The sequence below is a fragment of the Pseudophryne corroboree genome, chromosome 2 (assembly GCF_028390025.1).
Source record: "Pseudophryne corroboree isolate aPseCor3 chromosome 2, aPseCor3.hap2, whole genome shotgun sequence".
Taxonomy (NCBI): domain Eukaryota; kingdom Metazoa; phylum Chordata; class Amphibia; order Anura; family Myobatrachidae; genus Pseudophryne; species Pseudophryne corroboree.
Genome location: NC_086445.1, coordinates 993,823,741 through 993,839,985, shown reverse-complemented (window position 1 = coordinate 993,839,985; position 16,245 = coordinate 993,823,741). Strand labels below are relative to the sequence as shown.

At 52.5% G+C, this 16,245-nt stretch overlaps 1 protein-coding gene across 1 annotated transcript in view; it reads left to right on the top strand.

Moving 5' to 3' along the window:
- The first annotated feature begins 2,138 nt into the window (after positions 1–2,138).
- PAXBP1 (PAX3 and PAX7 binding protein 1) overlaps positions 2,139–16,245 on the top strand; it is a 100,215-nt gene continuing 86,108 nt past the window's right edge. Inside the window, exon 1 of the mRNA XM_063956452.1 lies at positions 2,139–2,494. Coding sequence (XP_063812522.1) covers positions 2,257–2,494 — 238 coding nt within the window. The 5' untranslated portion in view covers positions 2,139–2,256. The remainder of the gene's footprint in view (positions 2,495–16,245) is intronic.

Genomic DNA, 16,245 nt, shown 5'->3' with positions numbered 1-16,245 from the left:
TTTACACAATGCCCACACAGTGGTGCCCCTTACACAATGCCCACACAGTGGTGCCATTTACCCAATGCCCACACAGTGGCGCCATTTACACAATGCCCACACAGTGGTGCCCCTTACCCAATGCCCACACAGTGGTGCCATTTACCCAATGCCAACACAGTGGTGCCCCTTACACAATGCCCACACAGTGGTGCCCCTTACACAATACCCACACAGTGGTGCCATTTACACAATGCCCACACAGTGGTGCCCCTTACACAATACCCACACAGTGGTGCCCCTTACACAATGCCCACACAGTGGTACCCTTTACCCAATGCCCACACAGTGGTGCCCCTTACACAATGCCTATAGTAATGCCCCTGGCTGGCCTCCTCTCTCTCCCCTATAGGAACATGCTCAGTTACAGCACTTTACTTACTGTGTCACTGGGGCTGAGCACATATAACACATCCGGAACTGGTCGGCGGCCGCAGCGGTGGGGGGCACAGCCACACAGGAGTGAGCAGCAGGCTATGTGTGTGATCACATGCTCGGCGATAGTTCATAATGACATTGGCTGTATTTTTGGGGTCATTGTCCTGCTGCAGAATACATTTGGAGGATAAGTACCTACCTGTATTTCTCAGCATTGAGGACACTATTAATCCTGAGCAAATCCTCAACTTAATTTGCTGAAATGCAGCCCCAAACATGCAAGGGACCTCCACCAAGCTTCCCTGTTGCCTGCAGACCATATTTACCTACTGTTTGGCTGCCATATGCGGGAGGGGCAGCCAGGTCGGACCAGGGAGGGGCATGGTTTCATTATGGTATTATTAACACGTCATTGTGGCCCCCCACCCATGCTATTCAATTCCCAGATTGCAAAGTCAGGGGTGGGGATACGATGACGCGATTTAGTGTGAAACGCATCATCGGCCTCCCCAGACCGCTTACTTCCAATGGCGGCTATGGGGAGGTGTGGGAGGCTGAGAGGGGGGTGAGGAAGGCTTCCGGAGACTTGCCTTCCTTTCCGGGGGGCCGGGAGTGACACACGAATTTCAGAAGCCTCCTGGCCAATCCGGGAGGGTAAGCAAGTATGCAGACACTCATCAAATAATGACCAGGCCCCTATAAGTGTGTATGTTCCAAGCTTGCACGGCTCTCCTCCCAATATCCAATAACATACTGCTCAGTGTATTGTTATCTGATGAAAGGTGCCCATAGGTTGCTACCTTGCCACTTTACCCCATGGGGGTCAATCCAATTACGTGCAAGCTGGGTCAAATGCCGCTGTAATGGCGTGGAAACATCTGCACCAGCACCACATCTCGCCCCCTTTTCACCCTGGAGTCACAGAGACGGTAATAATTTGTCTGTTTTTCTCTGGTTATTTTTAATATATATGTGCTACAATACCCATCATGATAATGGTATCCGTTCACATGGTCGACCATGTTATGGTCGACAGTCATTAGGTCGACCACTATTGGTCGACATTGACATGGTCGACATGGACACATGGTCGACACGTGAAAATGGTCGACACATGAAAGGTCGACACATGAAAAGGTCGACATGAGTTTTTTTTTAGTTTTTTTTCTTTTGGGGAACTTCTCCATACTTTACGATCCACATGGACTACGATTGGAACGGTAAAGTGTGCCGAGCGAAGCGAAGGCACCATGCTCGAAGCATGGCGAGCGAAGCGAGCCATGCGAGGGGACGCGGTGCACTAATTGGGGTTCCCAGTCACTTTACGCAAAAAACGACACCAAAAAAAAGTAAAAAAACTCATGTCGACCTTTTCATATGTTGACCTTTCATGTGTCGACCATGTGTCCATGTCGACCATGTCAATGTCGACCAATAGTGGTCGACCTAATGACTGTCGACCATAACATGGTCGACCATTCATAAATCGAATTAATCATTCTCTTCAGTTCTTATGTATGTGTCTTCTATCAGTCAGGCGCTGGGTGGCGCTCTCTCCAAGCCTGACAAATCTGTCAGTAATGTAGCGTCGTTATCATCCACTAGATGCCGCTGCCCGCTGTGTAACCACTCCCCTTCTGTAGGTGCCGCTGTGTCTCCCCTCCCCGCCTGTAGGTGCCGCTGTTCTCCGCTCGCACAGGTAAGGAGCTTCTCCCAGCATGCGGCGTTGCTGTGTGCACCGCCGGGCAGCAGGGGTCGCTGTCACTAGTAGTCTCTCCGCCAGTGGTTGCTCGGTGCTGTCTCCCGCTGGCGGCTGTCCGTACGCCGGTCCCCGCCGTCATGTTCCGCAAGGCCCGGCGGGTGCAAGTGAGGAAGCGCAATGACTCGGAGGAGGAGGAGCGGGAGCAGGAGGCGGTGGTGCCCCAGGCCGAGCACCCCACCAGCAGCGAGCCGCTCCATCCGCCTCTCATCCCCGGGCTGCTCCAGCACGACAACGGGCTACAGCCGGCCCGGCCGCCGAGAGTTGCCAGAGAGCCCAAGGCGGCCAGCCTGCTCAGCTTCCAGGACGATGTGGAGGGTGAGCACATAGGAGGGCCCGGGGGTGGGTGGGGATCAGATGTGGGATAAGGGGTGGGAACACACATAGGGGTGACTGGGGGTGGGGGTCACGGTTGGCATAGTGATTAGTATTGCTGCCTCACAGCACTGAGGTCATGGGTTCGATTCGCATCACAGCCCAAAACTGTGTGGAGTTTGTATGTTCTCCCGGTGCTTGGGTGGGTTTCCTCTGGGTGCTCTGGATTCCTTTCACAGCCCAAAAATATACTGTTAGGTTAATTGGCTCCCAACAAAAATGTAACCCTAATGGGGGTGTGTACATGTGATGGGGAATATAGATTTGAGTGCCACTAGGGCAACTGGTAATTATATATTCAGTGTCGGTTTGGGGCGTGAAGGGCCCACCGGGGACATGCGGTGGTAGGGTCCCATGTTTTGGGGTGTGGTCAGTCTCCAAAGGGGGTGTGGCCAGCCGCTACCATTAGTGAGTGCATGGGCTGGGCCCCTTGACAAATATATAAATACTGCTAGTGCGCGCATGATCATGTACCAGATAAATATTGGCAATGCACTGTAGATAATACATCATAATCCTGTGCAGTATAAGGTAACATATGTATAACATAAAATTCAAGAACACAGTCTGGAACCTGATACCTAGAGGAGGAAGGGCCCCCAGGCAATGGGGCCCACCGGGGGATCCCCTGGGACCCTGTGGGTTAGTCCGCCCCTGTATATATTGTCTCTTCACAAGTAAATTGGTGCTGCTGCAGCGCTTCTTGATTAGGAAATGTATGAACTGTATATTAGTGCTTTTGTGTGTGTGTGTGTGTGTGTATATATATATATATATATATATATATATATATATATATATATATATATATATACACTAGGTGCTTCATCGCGCCCTGCGGGCGCTCTTCACACCGTCGCAAGGGGCTACGCCCCCTTAACCCTTGCATGCCTTTCTGGGGTTCAATATTTGTATTATATAAAGTATTACCTGCATTCCTTTGTTAGTGGTTAAATATTGCACAATGAAAGGGCGTGCGATGATGAAGGAGGCGCAGCCCCTTGCGACGGCGTGAACAGCACCTGCAGGGCACGATGTACAGAATGTAGCGGGTGCGGGGGGGACTGCGGATGGTGTCTGTAGATGCTGCAGGTGGAGGGGGGGCAGAAGTGGGGGTGGGGCCCGGATGGGGAAGAGTCGGGAGGTGCTGCGGGTGGGGGAGGGGCAGAGGAGTGGGGGATGCAGATTGGGGAGGGGTCCGGAGGCACTGCAGGTGGGGGAGGGGCAGGGGTGCCATGGGTGGGAGAGGGGCAGGTGTGGGGATGTTGTGGATGGGTGAAGGGTTCCGGAGGTGCTGTGGGATGGGAAGGGGCGGGAGTGCCGGGGGTGGGGTAGGGGTCCGCAGGCGCCATGGGTAGGGGAGGGGCAGGTACGGGTGGTGCGGCGCATAGGGAAGGAGGTCCGGAGGTGCTGCTGGTGGTGGAGGGGCAGGTGCTGTGGTGCCATTGGTGGGGGAGGGGTGGGTGAGGGGGGGACCGCGGATGGAGGAGGGTGTCTGCAGATGCTGCGGGTGGAGGGGGGCAGGTGTGGGGGGAGACATATAAAGGGGGTGGATGGTGGAGGGGGCCTGGAGGTGCTGTGGGTGGTGAAGGGGCGGAGGAGTGGGAGCCGCGGGTGGTGTAGGGGGTCTGGAGGCACAGCGTGTGGGGGAGGGGTGGAGGGGAAGGTGCGGAGGTGTGGTGCATTGGGGAGAGGTCTGCAGGCACTGCGGGTACTGTACCTGCCAAAAAGGTAGTTGGAGGGTATGCAGTAACAGGGCCAGGACAGGGGTGACGGGGTCAGAACAGGGTTGACAGGGCCAGGACAGGGGTGACAGGGTCAGAACAGGGTTGACGGGGCCAGGACAGGGGTGACAGGGTCAGAAAAGGGGTGACGGGGCCAGGACAGGGGCGACGGGGCCAGGACAGAAATAACAGGGACAGGATAGGGGTGACAGGCCAGGGTAGGGGTGGCAGGAACAGGACAGGGGTGACAGGGCCAGTATAGGGTTGACAGGGCAAGCACAGGGGTAAGAGGGCCAGGATAGGGGTAAGAGGGCCAGCATAAGGGTGACAGGGCCAGGATAAGGGTGACAGGGCCAGGATAAGGGTGACAGGGCCAGGATAAGGGTGGCAGGGCAAGGCCAGGGGTGACAGGGACATGACAGAACACAGGGCACGGGAGAGATTGGTATTAGGGACAAAACAGTGGTGACAGACAGATGTGTCTTACCGGAGTCACTGCTGCTGCTGTTCCACTCCAACCTGTTGGGATCTGCTGCTGGTGGAGACTTGGCATGGCTGACTCTTAGGCTGGAGTCCTGCTTCCTCTGCCCGTCCGCATCCCTCCCCCCCTCCTCAGTCACACACCGCAGACCTCGCGCAGCTGCTGGGCACTGTGGTAAGGGGAGACTGGGAGTGACTGGTTAGCCCCCAGGAGATGCTGCGGCTGGAGGGAGGAGGGGGTCGGAGCCTGCAAGCAGCTCGGACTTCTGCAGCGTTACCCGCCGGCTAAAGTGTGTGAAGGAGCTGGGCGCACCTCACTGTGGGTGGCAGCGCTGCAGCTAGCGGTGGGGTTGCCGGGGCTGGAGATAACAGAGGCAGTACGGAACCTGCACAGCGGCAGGTGCCCCACAAAACTGCAGCTAAGAAGCGTGGAGTGTGCCTGAAAGTGACGCTCCTCCGCGCCAGAGAGGGGGGGGGTCAAGCACACAGTGAGCCGGTGCCCGTCTGTCTGTATGGCATACCCCCTCACACACACCCATACCTCCCAAATGTCCTGATTTTCGCGGGACAGTCCCATTTTTTTGGGTCTGTCCCGCTGTCCCACCCGCGGGTCGCAGTGTCCCGCGGTAACGGGGAGGTCAGTTGGAAAGCTCCTGTACTCGCTGTTCTGCTTAGCAGAGCAGCGGTGAATAGTGGAGACAGAGGGAGAGGGGGCATCAGGGGGTATGGATTAAGGGGGGGTTCCAGCAGCAGAGCCGGATTAAGGGGGGGGGCAGGGGGCACGTACCGTTGGCCCCACCGTTTTAGGGGGCCCCCCGGCTCGAGTAGCTCTGTCCCAGCTCAGAAGCCCCCCCCCCCGTCCTGCCAGCAACAACGGCAGCATTGTGCTACTGTCAGCACACGCTGCTGCATGTTGGCAGGTTTGTGGTGTTGCAGGGAGGCAGCAGTCTCCCTGCTTTCTTCTGCCTGTGCGGGTGTGTAGGTGGGAGCGACCACCTCCTCTGGATTTACCCCTAGCTGAGCGGCCAAAATTCCATTTAAAAAAAAAACACGGAATTTGCGTAAGGGGGCGTGGCCTCGCGTCCCGCGATTAGGCCACGCCCCCAACCCACAGCAGGCACAGCAATGAGACAGGGCTCCCCTGTCTCAAGTGCCCTGGCCCCCCCGGACTCATAATCAGCCCCTGGGAGCATGCCAGCAGCTCACAGAGCGCTGGGCATGCCCCCTCATTGACGAAAACGGGGCCCTCCTGTGAAGCCACGCCCCCTTTTCGCCGAGTGTGTGTCCCTCCTTCTGTCTGAAGAAAGCTCCTGCAGAAAGCTGGGAGGTATGCAGCCCTGCCTGTGCCATGCCCATACTATCTGCTTCTGCTCCTAGTCTCCTGTAGATTTGGCCAGATCTGTGACTCATTTAACTAACTCCGCCCACTGTTGTGACTCCGCCCAGCGTTAGCAAATGAATCACAAAGTCACAGATCTGGGCTATTATATAGGAGATGTATGTGTGTGTGTGGCCTGTCACGCCTGACCTGACCCCCCCCCCCCCCCGCTACCGGACTACTGTTAATTATCCTTTGTAATCCCTATGGTATGTACTGTCCGTCGGCCACAGCAGTGAGACCTACTGCACGTCAGTCCATAGTATATATGAGGGGGCAATTCTTTTTTTTTTTGCCCACCTGATCACCCGTCTAAAGTGATGGACTGATATTCAATTCTTTCAGGTTTTCGTGCCAAATGCTCAAGGTTTTGGGCATGTAAAGTTGCTAAACCTGTCTAAACCATTGGGCGCGATAAGGGCAGTGCACTTTAGGTGCCCAAAAGCTGTACTTTTCTCCTTCATCCACTAGGGGCCACTGGAGCGTAGTTACAATGGGGAAATAGTAGGCAGTAATTGGGAGCTGGCACTTTAAAATTCTCACACTGTGGCTAGCTCCTCCCCTACTATCTCCCCTCCAAGCCAGTCTTAGTTTAGTGCCCGAGGTAGCTGGTTCACTTGGGTTTAGCTGAAGAATTTTTTTCTTTATTATTTTATTTTTCTTACTTACACTCACAGACTGGCAGTTTTGCCACTGCCAGTCTGCACCGCGGGAGCTGCCGGCGGGGTCCCATCGCAGCTGCGTGCGGCTCGGGATGGGCCCTGGCTGAGGGAGACACTGAGCTCTCCTGAGTTGGCCGGACACCGCTGCGTGCGGCGCGTGTCGGGGCCGCTCCACCAGCAGAAGATTCCGGCAGCAGGGCAGCGGTAAGTCTCAAAAGTGGCCGGACACCGCTGCGTGCGGCGTGTGTCGGGGCCACTCCATCAGGAAATGCTACAGCGGTGAGTACAGACACTGAAACTGTGAGGATGTGTGCTGTGTCTTATATTCACTCCCCGCTCCCATACATGTGGGCCACACTCAGGGTCCCTGATCTAACCCCCCTCCACTCATATAGGGGCTGTGTATAAGGGCTGTGTACTGTGTATTGCAAAAAAAAAAAAAAAAGAGATTTTTATTTTGCAGGGCACCTTTATATTTAGGCGCCATTACCAGGGGGGGCGGAGCTTAATCCCGCTCGACCCGGCGGCAAAGCGCCCCCGCTCCCCGGCCGCAGACTTGCGCGGGAGCTTCAGAGAAGCACAGTTACAGAAAAGGGGGCGGTGCTTTCTCCCGCTCTGCTCGGCGGGCTCAGCTCCCCGGCAGCGGCTCACAGGACAGGCGCTCCCCGCTAAGTTTGCGCGGGAGCTTCAGAGAGCACAGTTACAGAAAAGGGGGCGGAGCTTTCTCCCGCTCTGCTCGGCGGGCTCAGCTCCCCGGCAGCGGCTCACAGGACAGGAGCTCCCCGCTAAGTTTGCGCGGGAGCTTCAGACAGCACAGTTACAGGAAAGGGGGCGGAGCTTTCTCCCGCTCTGCTCAGCGGGCTCAGCTCCCCGGCAGCGGCGCGTGTGATCAGCGGGGGAGGCAGAACGCTCCCTGCTGTCTTAAGAAGGATGGCTGCAATTTGTAGATTGCTAGGCAACCCCGGTTTTACTCATCTGTGTATCACCAGGCACCCGGGTTGCAGTGCACATAACGGGGGGCGGGGCTTCCTCCCGCCTTGGATCTCGGCTCACGGAGGCCACCTGCGGCTTGGTCAGTGCTGGCGGCCATTTCCTCTCTGAGAGGGAAACCTATACCCGGACTCCACTGCTGGCGGTGAGTGTCTGGATCTTCTTGTCACTGCAATGTATATATATATATTTGTGCTGGGTATGTATGTATATATGTGTATATATACATATCTTGTATGTAGATTATATTATGTTTTATATATAGTGTTATATATCGGATTATATCCATATATGCATATATAATCAACTGGCGCCGTTGATTTTAAAGTTAGGCGCCATAGCAGTGCCCCTTTGTCAGGGGGGCTAGTGCTGTTAATTCAACACTGAGTCCCCTGTTTATGGAATATGTAGTCAGCTCACTACTGCTCTGTATCAGGGCACAGTTAGGCTCACTGAATATTTACAATAAGATAGAACTACAAGCTCCACCGACATTTATTATAATAACACAGACCTGGGTTCACGTCCCACATATCTTCACCCTGCCATGTTGATTTTTCACCCGGCTTTACTCACAGGCTGTCCACCATTTTGCTCAACAGCGGGGGCAGGTGTTGTCACCCCTTTATTACTCCTTTGTTTCACTTGGTAATAATACTGTGTGTAATTTGGGGGAATTTGTGTGGTATCGGCCAAATAGCCCCTGTGACTCGGTACGCTTATAGCGGGGATATCTGAGATTGAATTCCACCAAACACAACTTTAGGGGATATGTGCCTGTCACTGCACGTTCTAGTGCAGAGTTTATAGAGGGTTACACTTCTTTAACCTGTCTTTTTCTTTTTTCGTTTAACTAAACGTAACACCCAGGACAGAGAATTCCCTGTTATGTGTAGATTGTGCGGTGGAGCCATGTAATTATCCCTCAATGCAGTTGCAGGACGTTCCTGTTTGAACAGCTCAGCTTATGCAGGTAAGGTCACCGTTCCCAGAGACCCCGTCCGTCCTTTCTTCCCAGGTTGCTAAACGACGCTGCGGATGACAGACCTCTCTGGAAGGAGGCAATGAATGTCCGGGATACTAAGGATGTCTATTTTCGGTGGAGTCCGACCAGTGTCTCTGGGTCCTGGAGACATCCGACTGCACATTTTCACTGAACCAGTATCTCAGGATATTGAGGCGTATTGTACAGCAGTTCGTCTGGTGCTGCAGGTAAAGAGGTTGGACACTTCAGATCCCTCAGGGTTTGACGCCAAGGAAGAAATGACAGCGACTTGTTCAGTTTCGGATGAGCTGGGCATGCTCCGGTAGGCGGCCGGGAGACATTCGAATTCACAATTTCAGGTATCAAACAATGTTTGTTTGCCTATCCTTTTCCCGCAGATAGCAGGATACGATATCAGACCTCTCCAGGTATACGTCTCAATGTAGCGCCGGTCCAACAAGCTGCCGTTTTCCTGGGCCAGCCTTGCTGAGGGATCCATCTGAGAGACAGATGCGACAGCAGGGGTTCGACCTTATCCGGAGCAGGTAGGTTGCGGAACAATGGTCTTCTAGGTTACTGGATAATCCGCATCAGGATCAACTGATTCTTTGGGACACATCAGAATCACGATTCGGCTTTATATTCTTTTGAGGTCTCCAGGTCTGTATACTCGGAACCTGCATTTTCACTTGGGCTGTCTTAACCCGACGACCTTTGGGGCTTCACCAGTGACAGGTGAACATGAAATCCTAAGGGGCAGCGGGTTCAGAGGAAGGAACTTCCGGCATCATTTCACTAACCGTTGGGGGTAAGTCCATTTTTCTTTCCCCTACTGCTGCCCCAGCTCCAAGGCGGACCTTTACTGGTCTTTCCTTTAGATCTTTATGTGCCTTTTCAGGCTTTCGACTCCACACGGGCGGCGGTATGTCCGTCGCCAAGGGATCTCATGGTAACAGGCTGAAGCAGAGGTTCAGCAACCTTGGTCCAGTCTGATTTTAGGTCATCCTACACATCCACTACAGGTCAGACCTTCCTACCACCTGGAGGGTCCCAGGGTAGGGGCAGGTCGGTGGTCCTACTGGGAGGACTGAGAAGGCTTGGGCGGTTACAGACTAGATTTTGGAGTACAACCGTCTCAGGGGTCCCTCAGCATGGGTCGACCGGTTTACGATGACAAGAGAGTCAGACTGCAGGCGGTGCTCCATATGCTTCTAACCGCAAAGGGTGTTGATCCCTGTTTTCACATATCATTTGAATCGGGACAGTTCTCAGGTCTTTGTTTTCTTTTCACGTGCCGAAGCCAGATGGCTCGGCCACGCCTAGTCTGGCCTTACAATCCTTTCAGTCTGTGAACAGATTCGCATTACAGGATACTCTTTTTCACTGTCAGTCTCTTACGCTCCCACAGTGTTCAGGAAGATCTCAGAATAACTCTTTTTCAAGGGCAGGAAGTGACGTTTGTTCCCTAATTGGACAATCTACTGCTAGTATCTCACTCTGCAGATTAGGTGGCTTCTGAATATCCGGAGGATCCAGGAGTTTCAGGGTCGACACGGATCCAATTTATGCTCCTCGTAGACTTTTCTCAACACGGTCCGTCAGAGGATTTTTCCTTCCTCGGCACCAAGTACTCTTTCTTCAGTCAAGTTGCGACGCAATGAGTGGTCGCCTACATTCCCCTCTGAGCAGAGGACAACAATCTTCTTTCCAGGTCAAGCCGCCAGGTCAGACTCCCGGGTGAGAGGACATCCCCCAGTGTTTTGTCAGCTGGTCCGCTGTTAGCGGAGATTTCGGATCAACCTCCGGGCGTTCTGTCTGACTCTTTAACCCTCTCGGACGTGAGCTCTGGCGGCAGTAGCCGAGGATGCCCTCAGGGCTCCTTGGAGTTTTTGGTTAGTCTATCCTGCCTCCTTTTCTATTTCTACCTCACTTTCGGTAACACAGGAGGGGAGGATGCGCGCTAGTCCTCTCGGTCGCTCTGGTTGGGCCACGCATGACTTAAAGATCCAGCCTGTACCGGTTGTCAGTAGCGGAGCCTAGGCTCCTACCTCGACTGGACTGTCTACTTCAACAGGGTCCTTTTCTTTGTTCAATCTTACACTGGTTGCATTTAACCGCGTGACTGTTCACGAGACCTCAGAAGGGAGGAGTTCCCTAGTTCGGTTATGCCTACTGGGCCCCGATTTTAGAAGTCGGGTACCTCTTCTCGCTTTTGCCACTTTTGGAAAACTTTATGGGGCATAGTGAGGATAACAGGGGTTTTCTCCTTCTTTCAGTTACCATTCAGCCCTCATCTCTGGTTTCTCTGGGAGCTTTCGCTCGGCTGCGCTTCAACCTACATTGACCTGAATTTTAGGTCTCTGCCCTTTAGGTTTTCTTCCAAAAGAGATTAGCCTGGCGGCCGTAAGTTTGGGCTCTCTTTCAGGGAGTACTCTATTGACAACTCCCCCGACGGAGCTTCAGACTCAGCGGTCTTTTCTTCCAGAGGGGATGTCCGTTTTTCATATATGTCTGACACTAGTGTTTTTCGGCCCTCTTTGAATGTTGTCAGGGCTCGCCGACTCTCTCTACAGAGGTCTTAGGCTATTCGACGAAGTGTTTTCTTCTTTGTTTCTGTACGATGCTCCCGTACTAAATAACTGGAGTCCCAGCATACACTGGGCCGTTGGATACATCTGACCATCAGAGAGTCTTCTTGGCGGTTGCTCGAGAGCCTCCGTTTTCCATTTCAGCGCACCCTACGCGCGTTGTGGGACCTTCGTGGGCGGCTGCCCGTGGGGGTCTCCATGAATACTTTGTCGGGCGGCTACTGGGTCGGACCGACATTCGTTTTGTCAAATTCTACAAGTTTGACACTTTTGCGGCCTCGGCATCACAGATTGGCCGAGCGGTTTTACAGGATTCTCAGCGCTCTCCCACCCGTTTTGGGAGCTCTGGGACGTCCCCATTGTAACTACGCTCCAGTTGCCCCTAGTGGATGAAGGAGAAATCAGGATTTTGGTACTTACCGATAAATCCCTTTCTCCGATTCCACAGGGGCCACTGGACGCCCGCCCAGCGCTGTTCCTCCTTGATTTTTGCTTAACGGTTTGCAGATCACCATATGACTGCTTGTTGAGTTCGGGCTAGCCGGTTGTTTGTTAGGTTCTGTTCCAGGTTTGGTTTGTGTTATCCTGGTTTACGGGGCGTCATTAACCTCCTCTACCTTATAAGGTTTGTTTATTCCAGCTCTCCTCGGGCACAGTTTTACGTAGACTGGCTTGGAGGGGAGATAGTAGGGGAGGAGCTAGCCACAGTGTGAGAATTTTAAAGTGCCAGCTCCCAATTACTGCCTACTATTTCCCCATTGTAACTACGCTCCAGTGGCCCCTGTGGAATCGGAGAAAGGGATTTATCGGTAAGTACCAAAATCCTGATTTTGCCGATTTCTGCTTGCCATCTCAGAAGTCTGCGTGCAGAAATAATGGGCACTTGTGACAATCACAGCAATAGGTGAATTGGTCCATTGGGCGCCTGTTTGTTACAGCCGCGCTAAAAACGATTGACGTCCCCAGAGAGTAAGCTGTCACACTTAACTAATCTCATTATTTGTTGTGCAAAAGTCGTAAAACAATGATGTATCACACTCACCCTGTCGTGCAAGAGGGAAGGATATGCACCAACATTGTTGAAGATAAAGTCGCTCATTAGTGATAAACCGCTTTCTAATAAACGTTTTTCTACAATGTTGGTGCATTTCCTTCCCTTTAATTGCAAGACTGGATGAGTGTACATAGCTATATACAGATGTATATTTTTTATGCCAGAATACCAACACCATACTCCTGGTGCTGTATTATGTAAGTGTTTTCGGCAAACTGAGATTACACTAAAGGGCCCTACACATTGAGCGATCCGCCGCCGAGCTGCCCGACGGCGGATATTGGCGACCTGGCGGGGTGGGGGGGGGGGGGGAGTGAAGTTTCTTCACTCCCCCCGTCACCCGGCTCCATAGAAGTGCAGGCAAATATGGCCGCGCATCGTTCATCGCTGGTGGCTCCACACTCAAAGATATGAACGGTATCATCTCGTTCATTAATGAACAAGATCGTTCATATCTTTGAGTATTATCGCCCGGTGTGTAGGGCTTATTAAACCCATGGCCGTAGAGTGAAATCTTGGTTGCATTACTTGGGCAGGGTATTCCACCCCTGCATTCCCTTTTGCTGCGATGAGTGAATTGTGCTATGAAACACTGTACGCTTTGCTGGTGGCATGGTCTCGGAGCCTATAAAGAGCCCGAGTATCTTCTGTTCCATTTATTGCCTCTCGCCAGTCTATAATAGCGGCGGTGGGGCTTGTGTGCGAGGGGACCAGTCAGCCTCGTAGCTGTGAGAGGATGGCGGAGCCCTGTACGTCTGTATGCCGCAGGCGTCAGGCTGGTGCGTGTCAGGAAGATCTTAGTGTTCATTCTAGGATTTCTCTATCGTCCTAGTGGATGCTGGGGTTCCTGAAAGGACCATGGGGAATAGCGGCTCCGCAGGAGACAGGGCACAAAAGTAAAGCTTTCCGATCAGGTGGTGTGCACTGGCTCCTCCCCCTATGACCCTCCTCCAAGCCAGTTAGATTTTTGTGCCCGGCCGAGAAGGGTGCAATCTAGGTGGCTCTCCTAAAGAGCTGCTTAGAAAAGTTTAGCTTAGGTTTTTTATTTTACAGTGAGTCCTGCTGGCAACAGGATCACTGCAACGAGGGACTTAGGGGAGAAGAAGTGAACTCACCTGCGTGCAGGATGGATTGGCTTCTTGGCTACTGGACATCAGCTCCAGAGGGACGATCACAGGTACAGCCTGGATGGTCACCGGAGCCTTGCCGCCGGCCCCCTTGCAGATGCTGAAGTAAGAAGAGGTCCAGAATCGGCGGCAGAAGACTCCTCAGTCTTCTAAAGGTAGCGCACAGCACTGCAGCTGTGCGCCATTTTCCTCTCAGCACACTTCACACGGCAGTCACTGAGGGTGCAGGGCGCTGGGAGGGGGGCGCCCTGGGAGGCAAAATGAATACCTATTTTGGCTAAAAATACCTCACATATAGCCTCCGGAGGCTATATGGAGATATTTAACCCCTGCCAGAATCCGTTAAGAGCGGGAGACGAGGCCGCCGAAAAAGGGGCGGGGCCTATCTCCTCAGCACACAGCGCCATTTTCCCTCACAGAAAGGCTGGAGGGAAGGCTCCCAGGCTCTCCCCTGCACTGCACTACAGAAACAGGGTTAAAACAGAGAGGGGGGGCACTAATTTGGCGTTAGAAATATATAAAAAAGATGCTATAAGGGAAAACACTTATATAAGGTTGTCCCTATATAATTATAGCGTTTTTGGTGTGTGCTGGTAAACTCTCCCTCTGTCTCTCCAAAGGGCTAGTGGGTCCTGTCCTCTATCAGAGCATTCCCTGTGTGTGTGCTGTGTGTCGGTACGTGTGTGTCGACATGTATGAGGACGATGTTGGTGAGGAGGCGGAGCAATTGCCTGTAATGGTGCTGTCACTCTCTAGGGAGTCGACACCGGAAGATGGCTTATTTAGGGAATTACGTGATAATGTCAACACGCTGCAAGGTCGGTTGACGACATGAGACGGCCGACAAACAATTAGTACCGGTCCAGACGTCTCAAAAACACTGTCAGGGGTTTTAAAACGCCCGTTTACTTTAGTCGGTCGACACAGACAGGGACACTGAATCCAGTGTCGACGGTGAATAAACAAACGTATTCCTTATTAGGGCCACACGTTAAAGGCAATGAAGGAGGTGTTTCATATTTCTGATACTACAAGTACCACAAAAGAGGGTATTATGTGGGATGTGAAAAAACTACCGTAGTTTTTCCTGAGTCAGATAAATTAAATAAAGTGTGTGATGATGCGTGGGTTCCCCCCGATAGAAAATTATGGGCGGTATACCCTTTCCCGCCAGAAGTTAGGGCGCGTTGGGAAACACCCCTTAGGGTGGATAAGGCGCTCACACGCTTATCAAAACAAGTGGCGGTACCGTCTATAGATAGGGCCGTCCTCAAGGACCAGCTGACAGGAGGCTGGAAAATATCATAAAAAGTATATACACACATACTGGTGTTATACTGCGACCAGCGATCGCCTCAGCCTGGATGTGCAGAGCTGAGGTGGCTTGGTCGGATTCCCTGACTAAAAATATTGATACCCTTGACAGGGACAGTATTTTATTGACTATAGAGCATTTAAAGGATGCATTTCTATATATGCGAGATGCACAGAGGGATATTTGCACTCTGGCATCAAGAGTAAATGCGATGTCCATATCTGCCAGAAGATGTTATGGACACGACAGTGGTCAGGTGATGCAGATTCCAAACGGCACAAAGGTGTATTGCCGTATAAAGGAAGAGGAGTTATTTGGGGTCGGTCCATCGGACCTGGTGGCCACGGCAACTGCTGGAAAATCCGCCGTTTTTACCCTAAGTCACATCTCTGCAGAAAAAGACACCGTCTTTTCAGCCTCAGTCCTTTCGTCCCTATAAGATCATATCTGCCCAGGGATAGAGGAAAGGGAAGAAGACTGCAGCAGGCAGCCCATTCCCAGGAACAGAAGCGTTCCACCGCTTCTGACAAGTTCTCAGCATGGCGCTGAGACCGTACAGGACCCCTGGATCCTACAAGTAGTATCCCAGGGGTACAGATTGGAATGTCGAGACGTTTCCCCTTCGCAGGCTCCTGAAGTCTGCTTTACCAAGGTCTCCCTCCGACAAGGAGGCAGTATGGAAAAAAATTCACAAGCTGTATTCCCAGCAGGTGATAATTAAATTACCCCTCCTACTACAAGAAAAGGGGTATTATTCCACACTATATTGTGGTACTGAAGCCAGAAGGCTAGGTGTGACTTATTCTAAAAAAATTTTTGAACACTTACAAAGGTTCAAATCAAGATGGAGTCACTCAGAGCAGTGATAACGAACCAGGAAGAAGGGGACTATATAGTGTCCCGGGACATCAGGGATGCTTACCTCTATGTCCCAAATTTGCCCTTCTCACTAAGGGTACCTCAGGTTCGTGGTGCAGAACTGTCACTATCAGTTTCAGACGCTGCCGTTTGGATTGTCCACGGCACCCCGGGTCTTTACCAAGGTAATGGCCGAAATGATGATTCTTCTTCGAAGAAAAGGCGTCTTAATTATCCCTTACTTGGACGATCTCCTGATAAGGGCATAGTCCAGGGAACAGTTGGAGGTCGGAGTAGCACTATCTCGGATACTGCTACAACAGCACGGGTGGATTCTAAATATTCCAAAATCGCAGCTGATCCCGACGACACGTCTGCTGTGCCTAGGGATGATTCTGGACACCGTCCAGAAAAAGGTGTTTCTCCCGGAAGAGAAAGCCAGGGAGTTATCCGAGCTAGTCAGGAACCTCCTAAAAACAGTGCATCATTGCACAAGTGTCCTGGTAAAAATGGTGGCTTCCTACGAAGCAATT